We start from the raw sequence: 20114 nt of genomic DNA, 5'->3' as shown, positions 1-20114 counted from the left end.
GATTGTCAAATGTTACACTACGATTGTCAAACTTTACATTACGATTCTCAAAATTTACACAACGATTATCAAATGTTACACTACGATTGTCAAAATTTACACTACGATTGTCAAATGCTACACTAAGATTATCCAACTTTACACTACAACTGTCAAATGTTACACTACGATTGTCAAATGTTACACCACGATTGTCAAATGTTACACTACGATTGTCAAAATTTACATTACGATTCTCAAAATTTACACAACGATTATCAAATGTTACACTACGATTGTCAAAATTTACACTACGATTCTCAAACTTTACACAACGATTGTCAAACTTTACACTTTGATTCTCAAGTTTTGCGCGGTAAATTTAAAGGCGCTACCGACAGGCTACCGTCTCCTAAATAAACAACTTTTTATCCTAGGCGCCACACAGCCCCAGGTGCCCTGTTTGCCGCAGAGGAATCAGTCACCCACGTAGTCCTGGAATACACATGTGTCTAACCAGCGTACGGTATACGGGCAGTGAGGTCGCGCTATGAAGCCTGCGAATTGCAGACTTCTGGAGTCACCTAGCGGCTTCGTTAGCCAGCACTACGCACAATAGAACGTCTTATAGAGAACAAATGATGCCTTGGGCATCTAATTTCGATGTTCACGGTCATACCTGAACAGGTTCCAATACACCAGGCGACCATGGGTTTCGTGATCAGTCCATCGCGGATTGCACGACACACATGGTACTCTTCGACTCCACCCACTTCACCCAGGAGTACCAGCATTTTGACATTCGGATCTGCTTCGAATCTGAAATATGAAAGATGTCTCAAAAGAAAGTTCATATTAAGTTGGACGATTAAAAGTAAGTGGGAATCTATTTCTAAAGTAGCAAAAAGTATCTAGTAAAAAGTAGTAGTAGTATTTTAGACATTTATTACTTACGAAGCACAAAAATATGAAGTGGGTAATATTTAGTTAAAGTATTACGTAAGCAGACTTACTAATTTATCCCCCCCCCCTTAGTAAAAGTAAAGCAAAGCCCAAAAAATGAAACCACGGTAAAAGTGAAACTTTTTTTCACATTATAGACATTTAACTTAAATTTTTTGGAATAATATTCCATTAAGGGTATAAAATCGCTTTATCAATCTTAATTTTATTATTGTTATTATACTTGGAAAATTAGAATGATAATGGGACTGATAAAAGTAGACTAAGTCTCCAACTAATATTTTTATTGAATTCTGTGTATTCGAGAGTACGACATACATAATACATAACAATTATTTAGATTATATACACATATTAAAATAGCGTGGAGCACTGGCACAAATGAATAATAGTAACTATGTGCGCCGCCATATTATATTGGCTAATAATAGAACACTTTTTGTAGAAATCATCGCTAGACACATTGTCTATGAACTAAAACTAAACTACCCCCCCCACCCTTTACAGTGCCAGTTAAATACACAAATACAAAATCATCATATCCTATTCCCAGAAAAACTATTCTTTAAAATCAATAAAAAATATATACCTCAACAAATGATCAATAAATGTGGTCCCCGGGTATCTGTCTCCACCAATAGCCACGCCCTCACAGACGCCATCAGCGTGTTTAGAGAGTATGTTGTTTAGTTCGTTACTCATACCGCCTGAACGGGAAACGTAGGCGACACTGGAAAGATAATATTTAATATAAATAATGTGTTTCTGTTATCTATGGATTGCCTTGCATTCACTGTGAGGGAGTGTTAAATGCGCACATAGTAAATTGGTTCACAGCCGGGATTCAAACTTACGGCCTCAGGAATGAGTCGCACGCCGAGTAAATCACTGCTTTAAATGGCAATGTACGAAAAAAATAAGAAAAAAGATAGTGTTTTTTTTTAATAATAAAGAGGGTAGTTACATTAAATATGCTTTTTTAGATTTATTAATAAGGTGGTGGACACACATGAAGAGGGTAGTCGTGTTTCTTTCAAAAATTAAGAAGAGTATATTCTCACAAAAGTAGTTAGTAAAATAATTAAAAAGAGGGTAGTCTGACAAAATTTAAAAAATATTTGTTTAAATACAGTCACAAATCTTACCTTCCAGGCCTATAAAGCTTGCTTTCAATAATATTGTCGATCATACCAGCTGTGTTACCAATTTTGAAGCATCCAGGTTTGATGCCGCCCACTGTCGCTGGACCAATAATATTTACCTAAACAAAACGATGCCTTCCATTATTTTGGAAATTTTTAACGATATATATATCAGACTTCTGGGACATGAATATCTTTAAAACCAGAGATAAACATACAAGTCATATATTTTTAGGATAGGGCCATTCAAGTATTACGTCAGCATTATAGGGGGGAGGGGGGATATTTGATTTTCTTCTAGTATTTACTTTTTTACTACTACCCACACATAGTGTATGTTTGAAAAGGAAATGGATTTTCGAGGATTCCTACAAAAAATTAATACATTTACATTTGAGAGCTTTGCTTACTCTTGCAGACAAGAAGGGGTGGGGAGGGGTGGGGGGATGAGATAAATTTCAGTTAATCTGTATACGTAATACTTGAAAGAGCCCTAGGTATAAACACATAGGTATATTATCTTTATTTAAAAATTCTCAATGAAAAATGGTCTGGTATGATATGATAGGCTAACATGAGTTTCTAAAATGCTACTGGACAAACTACAAAACTTTGAGATTAATGAGTGAGAGTGAGATAGAGAAAGAGAGAGAGAGAGAGAGAGGCGGATTCTACAAGTTCTTCTAACCCCTTGAGGAACTGTTGTATGTTTTATATGATAGCTTACCCCTCTAGCATCAGCGAGTTTAATGATCTTCCTCGTCATGTTCTCTGGAATACCTTCAGCTATGATGACGATTGTGTTGATTTGTGGATGTTGCATCGCCTGGAAATTAATAATTCACATGAGATTCGAATTGTGATGCGATGGTGTCGCCAGGGGAAGCTGCCTCTACCCATGAAAAAAAAATGATCTTAAAAAAATTAATTAATTTAATTGAAATTTTTTTTGCAAACTGTACTCTTCAAATCCGGTACTCTAATCTAATAATAATTACATTTTTAAGTTATTGCATACATTTTATCGCAGCGACCGAATCAAGAAATTCCGTAACGAAAATAAAACCTAACACACGACCACGGCCAATACGCGCTCGAGCGGGATAGAACGCATACTGCGTATTCAAATCTCTCTGATGAGATCGGTGACGAAGCGCGGTTGATGCCACTACGCTAGACTGAGACAGACTATAGTCTGTCTATACGCCTATATGTAGGCGTGTTAGTCTAAGCTGCTAGGGTAGATTTAATTAACATCAAATAAATACTGCATAAATTAAAAAAATATATATATATATATACTACCTGACCCGGCAAACGTTGTTTTGCCAAAAAAATTAAGTTTATAATTAACAAAAAAAAAACATAAGGGATGATTGTAGAGGGGTGAATATTTAGGGTTGCATGTATTTTTGTATGGTGTATCGTAAAAAAATAAAAACGAAAAATTTTAATAAATAAAAAAATTTACGGGTGGACCACCCTTAACATTTAGGAGGATGAAATAGATAGAAGGATAGATGTTGTTCGATTCTCAGACCTACCCAATACGCACACAAAATTTCATGAGAATCGGTCGAGCCGTTTCGGAGGAGTTCGGTTACTAACCCCGTGACACAAGAATTTTATATATTAGATATATATAGAATTCCCCACGGTTTTTAACTCTATCGACTTGGTTTGGTCTGTAAGGAAGAAATTAGTACCTCCACTACAATATTACACCATACCTGCATAGTACTGTCGAATGCTGACCGCAAAGATGCAAAGTTCACCAGAACAGTTGCTTCTTGGTGCTTCCTCATCGCCACATCCATGTCGCAGAATACTGAAAAAAAGTTAACATAATTATCTTACACTATACTATTTACTATAAAATACAATCTTTATAATAAATATTACTTTCCATACTAAACAACGATACTAACTTCATCTCATATCCAAGTTCACTTATTCACAAGATTAGTAAATTAGTAAATAAAGAAAATAAAAATATTTTGTCGAATTTCACACTTACACCAATCTAACTAACTACAACAATTTAAAATAGGATTCCACCTACATTTGGTTAAATGAATAAAAATAAACGTCCAATGGCAAACAGTTTGGCCAAGAAACTAGCGTTTAAGGTACAGGCTAGGTCTAGTTTAAACACTAGTGCTCATAGATGTATATTATATATAAGGTTGACCACAACGAATGTTGTAATATGTGTAATGTGGTATTTGTTTTGGGTCAAATAAAGAAACTGTTTATTATTTTAGTATTCTTTACAGGTTAAACCAACCTCGATGAATTGACAGACATGTGTGTAAGAACCCTCATGAAATACATATTACTAAAATTTGGAGTCGAATTTTCGAATGGCCGAAATAGAACAGGGCGCAAACGGGCAGGAGGCTCACTTGATGTTAAGTACAATCGCCCATGGACACTGAATGCCAGAGGGCGTTGCCGGCCTTTTAAGAATTGGTACGCTCTTTTCCTGAAGGACCCTAAGTCGAATTGGTTCGGAAATACTTCAGTGGTTCCACAAATTAAAGTAAGTTTATACCAACATAATGATGGATGGATAAATAATTAAAAAATAATAATAACATTATATTTTTACGTTATAGAGAAGTCATCGTTATATAGAATGATCTATGTCGTTATAGAGAGTGGATGTTATATATACTATGAATTCTTGTATAGAGCTGTCAAATGTAGGCAAAACGCTTACGGGCTTTGAGGCCAAGGAAGGAAGGAGGAAATTTATATATCATAGTAAATATGTTTATGACTTACCAGGTATGAAAACTTCCTTATTTCCAAAATAGTATTTTTGTTTATGGTCAGCCGTGAACGGGTACACTATAGCTACGACAGACGGCTCCGAGCGTCGAGATATGTAGTCAAAGTCTAACATTCCCTGTAAAATTAAAATTAAAATCATTATGTAAACCCATTTACAATCTTAGTTTTGCGATGGACCGATACAAACAAACATGGCGGCACACAAAGTTCAACCAATCACGTCAATCAATCGAGCGTGCAACGGAACGTACACCGTGTACGTTCCGTTGCACGCTTTAAACGACTTCACTTTAGTTATACTGTGAAGTTTAAGTTACAAGTATCAAACGGGCTTAGCTGATGTTTAAGATTAGCCCATAAATACTAGCACTGTCAGAAGGTTCGCAAGCGCGCTGCCGGCCTTTGATTTGGTGTTTTTTGGACCCTAATTCGAATTGAATCAGTTCAGTGGGTAGTTCCACATACGAACTTTAAAGTGATAGGATAGTAAAAGATTATAGAATATCAAAAAGTTTTCTGGTAATTTCGTAAATGTCACGTTATTGTTAAAGTTTATAATATTTTTATGTACATTAATATAATAAAAAATCTATTAGAAATTATCTTAATTAAACAAATTCAACAGAAATTTGGCTTTATGAAAAGGTTTTTATGCATTTCCTTAAAAATGTTCAAGTATTAATTGCGAAACCAAATTTGATAAATTTTTCAACGTAAGAATCTTCATACATTATTTATTTAAGTTCACCACATCATATATAATTCTAATATATCTAAAGGATATGTTACAAGCTATCCCTTCTAAAATATGACAATATATCAAGTAGTAGGTATCCGCCCACTACCGAATATGTATGTATGTATGGTATATACCTAAAGATTAAAAAAAGTTTGAGCTAATCACAGAGAGAGGGGGGGGGGGGGGGGGTTTCAAGCATTACGTAAGCACTATAGGGGTGTTTGATTTTCTAAAATGCCACTTCATAGAAAGATCACATACCTGTATGGCCCTATTTTGCATGCCCCAAACGATGGCCTTAGTCCTATCGCTGAAGAGAGGCCTTGCGGTGGATACTTGCTGTCCAAGGTCCATCCTGGTGGGGGCTTGGGAGCAAACTAGGTCCAATAACGAGTTCGTCAATTCTGGCAACTCGATTTTTGGTGCCGGCTGAAAAAAATTTCAAAAATTATTCTCTTTACCTGTATTTGATGCGTATACGTACGCGCATCTTAAATTTTTACTTACAGCCGGTTGGGGTTTGGGCAGTTGTTTGGGCGCATAATCCAACTGGTGGTCAGGCGGAATTGGAGCTTGGCCCAAAGCCAAACCAACGATGGACGTCATGTTCGCCTCCGGGCCAAACACGTACATTGGTATACGTAGACGATGTCCTACTTCACGCATTTGACTGAAAATATTGATTAAAATTGTAATTTGTGCTTAATCTTTTATAAAAGGTAATAATACTTTATATACAAATTATTAAAATCAATTTAGTCATTTTATTAAAATTTTATAAACAAGTTATTAAAATTTTGTAGACAAGTTATTATTTTTTTATTTCGTAATCCTGTAGCTAACATAAATTATATATAATTACAAACAAATACACTGTAAATATAGCCAAAGAATATATACATTTCACTACATTAAAAAAAATAGACATGTTACTAAAATTATATATACAATTTTTAAAATTGTAAATACAAGTTATTTATATATATATATATATATATAAATACATTTTTACATTTTACAGTCAAAACAAATTATTAAAATTTTATAGACAAATTATTTAAATAATATAGAATTAATGATATATATTTTTTCGTAAATATTTAAACTATTTTCTATATATTATGTTTTTTATATTTATGCTTAAGCTATATGCTTAGTATATTTATTTTATAGAATAGGGGGCAAACGGTTAGGAGGCTCAACTGATCTTAAGTGATACCGCCGCCGATGGACACTCTCAATGCCAGAAGGCTCGCGAGTGCGTTGCCGGCCTTTTAAGAATTGTTAAATACTATTTTAGCTGTACACATTATATATAAAGTTCATACCGAAGTCCCTCCTGATAATTGGGTCCGCCCCGTCTCACGAACAATGTGACATTGTATTGTATTAACGCGTCCTTGTATGTCTCTATAGCTGTGATGATTCCACGAAATGTGTCAGCCACATTCGTGAAGTTGGCGATTCCACCTCCAATTATCAAAACCTGTAAAAATTGATAGCTTTAATGATGGCAAGATGATATATTATCTATGGTCTCTCTATGTTGTCTATGGTTCATTATTGTCTTCCATATTTCTCCATTAGTAGTGTTATTGAGAGTAATGGTTAGTATTACATTTATCAAAAAAAAAAAAACTTTTTACTTCAGTCACGTGACACACAGTCGTCGATGACGTAACATGCTTGTAAATATATAGTCATCTGTCAATTACTAATAATACCTTGAATTTCGTCGAAATGAAATGGTATATGTAATGTCTAATTTAATAAAGACTAAACTAAAAACTTGGCATTTGTTTACAAGCATGTTACGTCACTCGTGCGACGCCATCTTGCCTGAAGCATTTTAGTTGGTTCTGGTATTTATGTATGTTTATTACAGAATTACATTAAACTCATATGTATATGTTCATAGCCTAATAAATAATTTATATTTATTGTATACTAGTTTTCTATTGCAACGTACTCAGTCGAGGCCGGAAACGCACTCGCGAGCCCTCTGGCATTGAGGGTGTCCATGGGCGGTGGTATCACTTAACATCAGGTGAGCCTCCTGCCCGTTTGCCCCCTGTTCTATAAAAAAAAAAAAGAGTACTTAGTACGTAAGGTATACGCGTACTCGTTTAGGTGCGTACCTTGCCGTTCGGATGCTTGTCCCTGCACATCAAGCTGAATATTGTCTTCGCATAGTCGGCGGTTTGACTCTCGGTGGGTGCACCAGAATATTCTCCATAATTTGCCAACTCAGCAGCGCCACCAAGGGCGCACACTGTATCAGTATAGACCACGGAAGCCCCACCACCGGCCACCATAGTCCATATACGACCAGATTTGTTTAGGACAGTTAGCTGTAATTGTATAACATACATACAATTATTTATTTATTTATTTATTTATTTACTAGCGGATCCGAAAGACGTTGTCCTGTCTACACGTCTTTAATTTCAAAATTTCAATTTTTAATAAGCCATTTTGATGAAAATGATTATTCAAATGTTACGACAATATCTAACGATCCAGCACATGGTCACACACGATATAACACAATGATAACAAAACTTTTTTTAAATTTCGGGACAGACTAAAATTAAAATTCGAATATTATTTAAAATTTGACACTGCGATGGTAGCGCCGTCTGTCGGATCCAATGTAAAACATTCCCAAATCAACAACAACTAATAAATTGAAAATTAATTAAAAAAACATTGTCCAGCGGACAAAATTGTGAATCTAAACCATTCCCAGATCCCCTTGAACACACACAAAAAATTTCGTCTAAATCGGTCCAGTCGTTTAGGAGGAGTTCAGTCACATACACACGCACACAAGAAATATACATATTAAGATTTACACTTCGTTGCTAAAGAAATACAAATAACACAAAATATATAAATTACAAGGGATGCAACGGGCGGCCTTATCGCTAACAAGCGATCTCTTCCAGGCAACCCTAGTAAGAATAGAAATAAATAAATAAAAAAAATGATGGGTGCAAGAAGTGCAGAAGTTATATAAAAAACAAAATATATTTATACTAAAATATAGAACCTTAATCTATTAGTAACTATATAATTATACCAAATACTTGGCATGGACTTATATCTCTCTCTGTCTAGATGCACCTGGTGCATAATATTCTAATATTAAAATATAACACCAAGAAATGTGTATATAGAAAATCTGTAAAAAATAGATTTAAGTGCGGTTAAAAATGCGGGTTTTAACAGCATAATGTTTTAAAAAAATTCTCTTTAACAGCATATATTTACAAAAAATTCATTTCGATCTATAGAAACGTATACATTTCAATACGTACGCGGTTAAACTGCGGGTTTTAACAGCATAATGTTTTTAAAAAATTCTCTTTAACAGCATATATTTACAAAAAATTCATTTCGATCTATAGAAACGTATACATTTCAATACGTACGCGGTTAAACTGCGGGTTTTAACAGCATAATGTTTTAAAAAAATTCTCTTTAACAGCATATATTTACAAAAAATTCATTTCGATCTATAGAAACGTATACATTTCAATACGTACGCGGTTAAACTGCGGGTTTTAACAGCATAATGTTTTAAAAAAATTCTCTTTAACAGCATATATTTACAAAAAATTCATTTCGATCTATAGAAACGTATACATTTCAATACGTACGCGGTTAAACTGCGGGTTTTAACAGCATAATATGTTTAACAAATTCTCTTTAACAGCAAATGTTTAAAAAAATCGCATTTAAATTCTGCCCAAAGGGACAAATTTCAATACGAACGCGGTTAAACTGCGGGTTTTAACAGCATAATATTTTTAAAAAATTCTCTTTAACAGCATATATTTACAAAAAATTCATTTCGATCTATACAAACGTATAAATTTTCTAACGAACGCGGTTAAACTGCGGGTTTTAACAGCATAATATGTTTAAAAAATTCTCTTTAACAGCATATATTTACAAAAAATTCATTTCGATCTATACAAACGTATAAATTTCTAACGAACGCGGTTAAACTGCGGGTTTTAACCGCAGTAAAAACAAGTCCGATTGCAAAAAACACCAAATATAGCAAGAACCTACCTTCAAACTAGCCCCGCTCTTAGCATCCAAGTCGGCAATATGGGCCTCCTCCGGGTAAGCATCCCTTCCAAAAGGTGGTGGGAAGGTGACTTCACCCCAATTCTTGGCGCACTGGAAGTCAGCGGTCTGGTCCAACTTGGCGGCCAAGTCCAGAAGATATATACGCTCATTGGTCACCACTATGGGGTTTATCTCCATGTATGTGAAGCATAGGTCCACGAATACTCGGTAGAGTGACAGAATGAATGTGGTAAGGATCCTGAAAGATTCATACAAGTCAGTACAGCATTGGTACTCAAATTCCCTAGTCCAATAGCCCAAACCCTAAACATATCTAAATTCATTTTTGACCGAAAGACACCTTAATCTATTATTATCTTAATATTGATAAGTGCCAATAACCAATCCACGGATTGTAATAGCATCTGTCGATAGAAGCTATCCATTGTAGGTCGGATCGATGGTTAGACCTTTGTATGAAAATGATAGTTAAACTGTGCCAATATCCTATTTTAAGATTTTAACTTACACCAGTTTTTAAAATAATTAAAAAGCTATTTGATATGTTTTAAACATATATATTTTAATTAAATATTATTTGTACGGTTTTATTTACTTTATTTGGTTTATATTAAATCAAATATGAGTGTAAAGAGCGACGAGATTGCATTCTATCCGTTGACAAAAATGGATTGTCTTCGTAGCGTTCGGTTATTGAGATGCAGATAGGAGATCGATCGACTGTCACAGTCTGATTTCAGATTGTTTTATATCTGAGATTGTGGATTAATTATTGGTTTCGGGCATAATACATTAGTTGCACCAATTTCCTGCAACATATCCCCCCCCCCTCTCTTGTCAGCAAAAGTAAAGCTCGCTGTTGGAATACTCGAAAATTAATTTCGTTTTCAAGCATAGACATTGTGAGGAAACTAGCTTGCCTTAGACCCAAAAGCAACGGCGTGACAGTAGGCTGATCACCATATTGCCTATTAGATTGACAAAGGATCATGAAACATACAAAAATTTGAGGCCAAGACCTAAAACCTCTCCTTCTAATGAAAGGTGCCTAAACTTGGAGTTGGTTTGCAGGCGGAATTCTGCAGTTTATGAACATTGGAGAGACAATGTTCTCTTTGACATTGTGTGACCTTAATATGACCTTGAGACAGATGAAGGTCATTTGGACAGTAAATGTTGGAGTTTATCTAGATTTTTTATATGTTTGTCTGTCTTACCGCCTAACAGCCGGTGACTTGACGTTCTTCATAAGAACACTGTCAATCTCTTCACCAGTCGGAAACGTGTCAACTGGAACCTGTAATAATATTAATTATTATTAGCATTCAAAAATCTTCTAATAATAACAAAGAAATTAATATTTTTATGAAACAGGGGACTAATGTATGTTCAAGGTATCTCAATGTAGCGCGCGTTTGCGTTGCCGACCTTTGAAAAATTGGTATTCAAGAGAGCAATTCTTAAGAAGTCGGCCACGCACAGGCATTACTTCGACAAGTATATGAGTTAAAAATACAATATACTAATTGCAGAAATTATTAAAATTGTAAGATTTTTCAATTTGTTGCAAGAAATACAATAATTGTAATTAAATAAAAAAAGAGAGTGTATAATTATGTACACGCGTTAGAAGTTATACTTCTTTGGCGCATAGAAAAAAATAAACAAAAAATAAATGACTAAAATGCAGTAGTGATTAACGATAAATATTAAAATTAATCAAAAAGATTTTATTTGAACTTGAACATAGTTATCGATTTACATGCCACCTAGACCTAACTTCATTCTGTTAATTTTGTGTCACATCGGGCGCGCATCGCATTTTCATAACGCGCCTAAAGAAGTATAACTTCAAAAAGAAGGGCCTTATCACATTCTAGAGATCTCTTCCAGGCAACTATTTTAATGAAGCCCCCCCCCCATAAGACAGCAGACCAGGCAAGTGGAATTGGACGTTGCGAAGAGATTCCAATTCCCCGAGGCTCACAATGGAATGAAGTGACGTCAAGGAAATTATCACATCTGAAAAAGATTATCAAACCCCGACAACACATCCTACAACACTTAAACTTACTTCAAGTCTTATAGCCACTGCATCAACGTCTCCAACATCCACTCCACCTTGATGATGGAACATTATGGTGTCAGATCTACGACCAGATTGGATGCACAGGTACATCTCTTCGCTCTGAAAATAAAAATAGTTTTTGAAGATTTTCATACCTATCTTCTCTTATTTATCTTCATCTCTTATCATTCATGAGAATTTGTGTCTTCGTTTCTGTCATATGGAAGACATACTTATCATTACGTAGGATTCGAGACTTCTATAGTTTCATAGACGAACTCTATGAAGGAGTTTCTATTTCATAGTTTCATAGACAAACTCTATGGAAAATTTTCTAGTAAATGTTTTCATAGACAAACTCTATGGAAGATATTCTATTCAATAGTTTCAAAGATTATCTCTATGGAAGAGTTTCTATTCCATAGTTACACAGACGAACTCTATGGCAGAGTTTCCACTTTATAGTTCCATAGACTAAATGGCAGATTTTCCACTTTAAAGTTCCATAGACGAACTTTATGGAAGAGTTTCCACTTCATAGTTCCATAGACGAACTCTATGGAAGAGTTTCCACTTCATAGTTCCATAGACGAACTCTATGGAAGAGTTTCCACTTCATAGTTCCATAGGCGAAATCTATGGAAGACTTTCCACTTCATAGTTCCATGGACTAAATGGCAGAGTTTCCACTTTAAAGTTCCATAGACAAACTCAATAGAAGTTTCTATAAGTCTACTCTATCTACAAATCCAATTCAACGTCTCTGACAACAAGTACACACTTACCGGATCATGTTTGACGAATGGTTCCACCACAAATCTTCTAAGTTTACCCACAGCAGCCCCAATTTTCTGCTCTTTGCCGCAATGTTCGCTGATCCATTTCCGAACTTCTGCGGCGTTCTTGTTGACACCAACGAGGCCCAGTTTACCACGACGCTTGATCAACTGATCTGGCTTTACGACGAGTTGCTGGAAATATAGAAGTAGTGGTTAGTCTCATGATAAGCAGAAAGGTAAAAGGTGTAGAAACGTCCACGCCCAAAAATCAAAGTATGAGGGGATGAATGTAAGATTATTTGAAAAATTGTGCGTCCACAATGCTTTTGGAACTGAAGGTAATACTTATAATATCTAAGTAATATAAAAAATAAAATTATAAACATAAAAAAGAAATTACAAAGGTAAACCTATTAAAAATTCAAATTAAAAAGGTAAGATTATTTAAAAAACAAATTCCATGGGTAAATCTAGCAACAATCAACTTAAAAAAATGTAAATCACAAAGGAACACATATTAATAAATCAAATTACAACGGTTAAACTATTAAAAACGGGAGCGTTGAAATATTACGTAACGCAATTTTTGGAGATTCTTGCCCCCCCCTGAATAATGAGATGAAGAATGTAACGCGCCGTAACATTCTTCCATACCCAATAGCAAAACGTTTCGATACCAACCAGTGACTCATTGCACCTTTAAGTTGCTGCCATTTATAAATATATACTATCACTACATAGTATAAAACAAAGTCGCTTTCTCTGTCCCTATGTCCCTTTGTATGCTTAAATCTTTGAAACTACGCAACGGATGCGGTTTTTTTAAATAGATAGAGAGATTCAAGAGGAAGGTTTATATGTATAATAATATACATTAAATAGTGGAGAAGTACTGTTATTTTTGAGGTTTCTAATGTGATGTCGTAAATAATTACATTTTTTTCCGCTTACATTGCAAACGCAGGCTAAACCCTACGAGTTTTATCAAAATAATGTACTAAGTATTGTACACATTGAAAAGGTCTACAGAAAAGTCCGTGATGGTATATGTCTATCTCTTATGGATAACCCACATTTTTATATACAACGTTCACAGATTTTCTGTAGTGTATTTAGTATCAGCATTGCACCCGTGCGAAGCCGGGGCGGGTCGCTAGTTAACAATAACGCATAATTCAATCCCCGCCTCGTAACGTATTATCCCAAACCCTCCCTCCACAAATTCATTACATAATACTTGAATGCTGCCAAATTTAAAATACAAAGGTAAAATAATTAAAAAATTACAAAGGTAAAATAAAAAAATCAGATAACAACGCTAAAACATGAGACTACTCTATTTAAAGTCTATCTATATCTATTTGAGTGGCAAAATTCGGCAACTTGAGCTAGTTTGACGCCACAACAAACGGACAATCTATACTAATATTATAAAGAGGAAAGGTTTGATTTTTTGTTTGTTTGTTTGTTTGTATGAATTGAATAGGCTCCGAAACTACTGGACCGATTTTAAAAATTCTTTCACCATTCGAAAGCTACATTATCCACGAGTAATATAGGCGATATTAAATTTTGAACAAAAATAGGGTTCCGTAAGATATTAGGGTTTTTCGGACACAAGGTGTAAAAAAATCAACGAAAAAAGTTACTTATTTTGCGTACCCTGCCTAAACTATTAAAGATAGAACCATAAAATGTTCTAAGTAATTGTAGATCTTATAAATATCTACAAAAAAAGTCCGCGACACACCTATCTATGTAGAGTGAGGCACAATAACCATAAATGATATACATGGCAAACGGACATTTGCCAGGTCAGCTAGTTATGTAATAAAAGAAACAGGAATCCGTCAGTCTGTCTGCAGATGACGCTGGTCTAGAGCTAGAACAGATAACCTCAAAACTAACCTCTTTGCTAAGCCACGGATTCCTTCCAAGTTCATCCTCCCAAATAGTGCCTTTTTCAAAGACAGCGTACCGACATGGCACCAACGCTGTGCCGGTGGGTATATGCCTGAAACATTTGCAGATACCCTCTTATTTCTATTTATTCAGTTAAATTATTTACAACAATTTCAGTTACATTTGTGATAGGCTTTTACTTGTGGGTCCACTACTGCCCACAATTTTATACAATTTGTGAATTTGCCAGAAATATCATATATATATATATATATTTATGTTTAGGTATTAAATTCAATTAAATATTACATTTTATTATCAAGAACACTAACTACAACTTAACACCTACCACCTACACCTAAATTATCAAAGTGGGCCTGTTTTGCAAAAAAGTTTCAACTACCCACAAATTTCAAAATAAGCAGAAATCATGACGAATAGTTGAAACATGGTTCTCCGATTGAATTTAATCAAAAACCTATTCAACACTAGACGTATCGTTTGACATTTCTTATAGTCTTCAATAGTACAATAATTAAAAAAAAATTAACAAAAATAGCCTCGTATACATATATTATTCTATGTACAAAATACTCCAAACTACTAGCTAATTTGAACCTAACCCTTATAAGTATATAAATGACAAATATTATTCATTATCAAATATAAAATGTATGGCCAATCTGTCACAAACTGTATATTACACGTTTAAATCAGTTTTACCTGTTAATCAGGTCCTTTCCCTGAGCTTCGTAAATGGCCTTCGAAGACATGGTATTACAAAAACTTATTCAAAATAGATGAACACGCGTCATATGGTCGATGGAGTCGATCTGAAACAAAAATTTATATATTAATTTAAATAAAAACTATGTATTTGGTTACAAAAAAACACTTGCTTTTATGCCTTGGACTGACAACAGCCATCACACATTTAAATAAAGACGAGCACTCGACAGAGAATAGACAACAGCATTCGGCACAGAAGACCGATAATCTATGAAAGAAAAATTCAAAAGAAACAGATACTTATAATCTTGCGACCAAAGCGTGACCATTTGACAACCTTGGTTGTCATTTTCTTGGAAAAATCTCTCGTAATTTTTCTAGTTAATTAAAACTTTAAATTAAATATTAATTACGATTGGGATACTTAAATAGAACGAAGAACCAACCTTTTAAAATATTTTATATAATATTTATAATTAATTTTAAACTGTGACTATAGACTGTGTTTCTAGTCTGTTACATTTGTTTCTTTATAATTTTCACAATTCCAAATTCAAAAAATTTTAGTACTTATGATTCTAAATTCAAAAATTCAAATAATAGTTATTTGACAACGTTCGTGTGATCTTCAAAAAAAAGCTCACTGTTAGCTAAACAACTGCTTATTCAAACATTCACAAGCCATTCGCGTGTTCATATGAACTTGACTCGAGGTGTGATTTTTTCTAAATATTAATCAAATATTGATTGCGTACTTATCTAAGCCGTTGGCGACAAAACGTTCGATTTTAAACTTCATTTAAATGATCACGAACAGAGCTCATGTCCTAAGAATAATTTAAAACAACTATATTTAAAACTTATTCCAAATACATATTATCTATACGTCATTCACGAAATCATAAAATACTATTTTTATTTTCAAATAATCACCGTCGGCTTATCAAAGTTCTTTATAATGTAATAAATTTCGATTTTTGAACTCAATTCCAAATTCAAATCAAACTTCAGCCGCGTGTTCAATTCAACAACAAAAAAACTCCATATTTAAACTTAATTATAAATTCAGATAATCACACGCCATTGGTGCGCCTTAAAAAATCTTAACCCCTTCCTGCATTTTGGTACAAATATGATCCACACCGTTCTTTGATCAATATTTTCTGTTTGAATAAATAAAACTTCGTTTTCTGCAAGAAGGATCATAACCGGTACATACGCTTCCATACTAAATACTAACAACACCATCTCTGAGTAAATAGCTGTACTAAAAATGAGTTGCAAGTTAGAAGGACATATTTCGACCGGTGCCCCGCGTAAGTGTCTTTTTAAAATTCGTTTAAAAATAGTTATCATCCCAATTTCAGTTAGTAAAAATACGTAACGTAGGTGAGATATTGCAACTTATCTGGACAAGGTAAGGTTTTCTGTATTTTTATGATTTTACTCTGCGAAAATGTTATTTTAAGGTTTGGACTAAATATGAGCCAACATGCAGAAATATTCCTTTTACTGTTGGTTTATATTTGGTACATTATGCAGTAACGTAATACTTGCGGACTGTGGTTTTTTATTTCAATGAAAGGCAGCAGGTTCAGGAAAAACATTTTTTTATAATTAAAGATATAGAAAATTTATTTTTAACATCAATAATGATTATGTGATTCAGACTGAATGCAATCTAAATGAACAACACCCCATTCGGATGAAATACTAAGAGACTCAATTTTTAGATTCATATTGTTTTGTTGTAGTACATATAATGGACCCAATAAAATTTTATGGTGGTGCATACATACCATCATTCAAAAACTTCCTAACGGCACCACTGATGAAAAGGTTTCTGATTATGATAACTACAGAAAACGGGCTAGGGATCGGCCACCTATAATACTACCTGAACCAGATTCTGACATGGAAGGCGACATTCCATTATCAGAACTTACCAGTACCAGTTCACGTGCTAACAGAAACGCAAAAACTAGATGGAGGGACAGCTTTTTAGAGAAAACAGAAACAGAAATTCAGTTCTTAGGCAATACCAGCTTGCCTGCTGATATAACGGAATTAGAGTTATCATCCTGTAATCGCTTTGAAGAAATTAAACGTTTCTTACATTTCAATGATAACTCAACCCAAATTCCCAAAGGTCAGGTTGGCTATGATCTATGACCTACGTTGGCAGCAAACCCATGACCGAAGTGAGACGTTACGATAAAAAAGAAAAAGTGTACCAAGCTGTTCCCCGACCAAAGGCTGTCACGACATACAACAGTCACATGGAAGGTGTGGATCTGTTAGATGCACTTCCTGGTTAAGCGGAATCCAGATCTGATCACACAAATTTTATCACCGCATATTCTTTCATCTTTTGGATATGACGACAGTCAATACTTGGCTGTTATATAGACGTGGAAATACTGATGCTGGTGCATGGTTTCCCCTTAGCGATTTCAAAGTAGCTGTGGTGGAAGCCTTTACTATGACCAATAAGCCCAGCACAGTCGCCAAACGCGGATCCTGCAATCTTATCGAAACTGCAATCCAAGAGAAGAAGTCCAGAGGAGCTATTAGAGCTATAATAATGCCATCTTTCTGGATTCGAACTAGATGTTCCTCTTGACCAGCTGGATCACTTGCGTATCGGGTTATCCAGGTAGCGTTGCTAAGTGCCTGAGTGTAAGGGTAGATACCACATGCTTTGCAGGAAATGTCAAGTCAACTTATGCTTGAATGAGAAGAGAAATTGTTTCCTGCTGTTTCATACTATTTAATACTTTTTTTTGCAATTTCTGCATATTGTGCCATATTTGAACCAAAGTGGAAAAACCTGATTTTCTTACATATTTTTTAATAAATTTTAATTTGTTAAAATACGTGTCTTTTTATTTATTTTTTTACGTAACATATATTTTTTTGGCTTGAAAACAAAAAATCATGCAGGAAGGGGTTAATGACAACAAAAAACTCGAAATTCAAACCAAATTCCAAATTCAAATAATCAAACTATTCGCGTATTAATTTAATGTTGACAACAAAAAAATTCGAAATTCAAATACATAATCAAACGATTCGCGCACTCGTATAATGTTGACAACAAAAAAATTCGAAATTCATACCAAATTCCAAATTCAAATAATCACAAGCCATTCGCGTGGTCACCTCGGCTCTGATTGGTCGAGCGCCATGGTGTGGCATCGCACGAGAGTCGCGTCAGCCCAACTTGTTTTTAATACCGTTGTGCCGCGCTCATCGTGAATACTATTGCGACTTAATATTATAAAGTGTGAATATTTCATCATCGTAACGCCAACTCTAGGTTCGATTCGTGGCGAAACAACAATGAACAGTTAGTCCATACATTTTGCGCATAAGTTTCAAGGTCAAAAGGACAAGGATATCGTGTTTATACTTCGATAAATATTCATTCACGCGACTGTCAATTGTCAAACTGCTCGAAAATTGCACTTTTATTATTCCAATTAGCTCTTTTACAACAATTATGTTACAATGAAATAGAAATAAATAAAAAGATTAAGGGCCTGTTTCACAATGTATGGATAAAGTGCCAAATAGCTATGCAACACATAAATTATTCGAAAGATAAAAGTTCCAAATAAGATACTTCGAATTTCAGGACGTATAGTGCTATCTGACACACAAAAGTCGTGAAACGCAAAAATACTATTTATCCTACCAATAAGTAACAGATAGCTTAATTGGAACTTATCCGGTCATTGTGAAACAGGCGCTTAATAATTTATTGATATACATCGATTTAAGAAGACATTCCGTATGTATGCTTAATTAGTTTAGCTTTGTATCAAACGAATTAAATATTTTATAGGAAATATTTTTATTGTACCTAATAGAAGGCATTCGGGCAGAAAGCTCGCAAGTGATTCATATGTTTGATGGATAGATTGAAAAGAATCTGAGATCAAACCGTGACATTCGATCGATCTCCTATTGCAGATAGGAGATCCCAATAACCAAACCCTACGAAGACAATTCATTTTTGGCGACTGATAGAATGCAATCTCTTCGCTCTTTCCACTCATATTTGATAATCAATATGAACCAAATAAAGTTAATAAAACCGTATAAATATTTTAAAAACATACATGTCTATGTTTAAAACATATCGGATATCTTTTTAATTATTTTAAAAACTGGTGTAAGTTAAACTCTTAAGATAGGATACTGGCACAGTTGAACTATCATTTTCATACAAAGGTCCATCCGTATACCCCGATCCGACCTACCATGGATAGCTGGTTTCGACAGATTGCTATTACAATCCGTCGATGGGTATTGGCTTTTTTTGAATTAAGATGTCTAACTCAGATGGTGAAAATTGGATTGAGATAGGTTATTGGGTTTGGGTATAAGTCGTTCCGGATATGACAATGGCAGCTGGCTCCACAAGATCTGAGTTATGCAACTTAATATTACTTTAACAATTTCCGTGTTGTTCTCACGAGAATGTAAGTGCGTTTTCCTCTTTCACCATGCCTCCTGCCGACAGAGGACATAATGGTAATGGAACCTATTCTGTACGACTTGCCATCACAGTTCCCTTATCACACGGCACACCCTACGCTCCAATCAATCACGCATCACATTTCCATTAATTTCATATTTATAGCAAAAACGTGTTAAACACGATATAAAATTAATATTTATTTACTAAAACATCATTGTCATATGAAGATTATCACAGTAATAATATCGGTTTGAGCAACTCTAGTGTTCTTCACTCGGTTTCTTGGTAGGGGATATCTGCCACGGCCAAGGTCGTTTGCGATACTAAGGGCCTGTTTCACAATGTATGGATAAAGTGCCAAATAGCTATGCAACACATAAATTATTCGAAAGATAAAAGTTCCTAATAAGATACCTCGAATTTCATGACG

General features: G+C 34.5%; 1 protein-coding gene across 2 annotated transcripts in view; it reads right to left on the bottom strand.

The window, feature by feature from the left end:
* Positions 1-20114, bottom strand: part of LOC111001964 (ATP-citrate synthase) — a 48137-nt gene that overhangs the window by 13329 nt on the left and 14694 nt on the right. For both annotated transcript variants that reach the window (XM_045633747.1, XM_045633746.1), the window contains exons 2-17: positions 15193-15302; positions 14476-14581; positions 12574-12759; positions 11795-11908; positions 10938-11017; positions 9700-9958; positions 7758-7970; positions 6948-7105; positions 6127-6289; positions 5881-6048; positions 4872-4995; positions 3815-3912; positions 2812-2910; positions 2088-2203; positions 1532-1672; positions 659-798 (exon numbers count right to left, since the gene is read on the bottom strand). In XM_045633747.1, coding sequence (XP_045489703.1) covers positions 659-798; positions 1532-1672; positions 2088-2203; positions 2812-2910; positions 3815-3912; positions 4872-4995; positions 5881-6048; positions 6127-6289; positions 6948-7105; positions 7758-7970; positions 9700-9958; positions 10938-11017; positions 11795-11908; positions 12574-12759; positions 14476-14581; positions 15193-15242 — 2215 coding nt within the window. In that variant the 5' untranslated portion in view covers positions 15243-15302. The remainder of the gene's footprint in view (positions 1-658; positions 799-1531; positions 1673-2087; positions 2204-2811; positions 2911-3814; positions 3913-4871; positions 4996-5880; positions 6049-6126; positions 6290-6947; positions 7106-7757; positions 7971-9699; positions 9959-10937; positions 11018-11794; positions 11909-12573; positions 12760-14475; positions 14582-15192; positions 15303-20114) is intronic.

The sequence above is a fragment of the Pieris rapae genome, chromosome 24 (genome assembly GCF_905147795.1).
Source record: "Pieris rapae chromosome 24, ilPieRapa1.1, whole genome shotgun sequence".
Classification (NCBI taxonomy): Eukaryota; Metazoa; Arthropoda; class Insecta; order Lepidoptera; family Pieridae; genus Pieris; species Pieris rapae.
The sequence above is the reverse complement of the archived record's forward strand: the minus strand, read 5'-3'. Positions and strand labels throughout refer to the sequence as shown.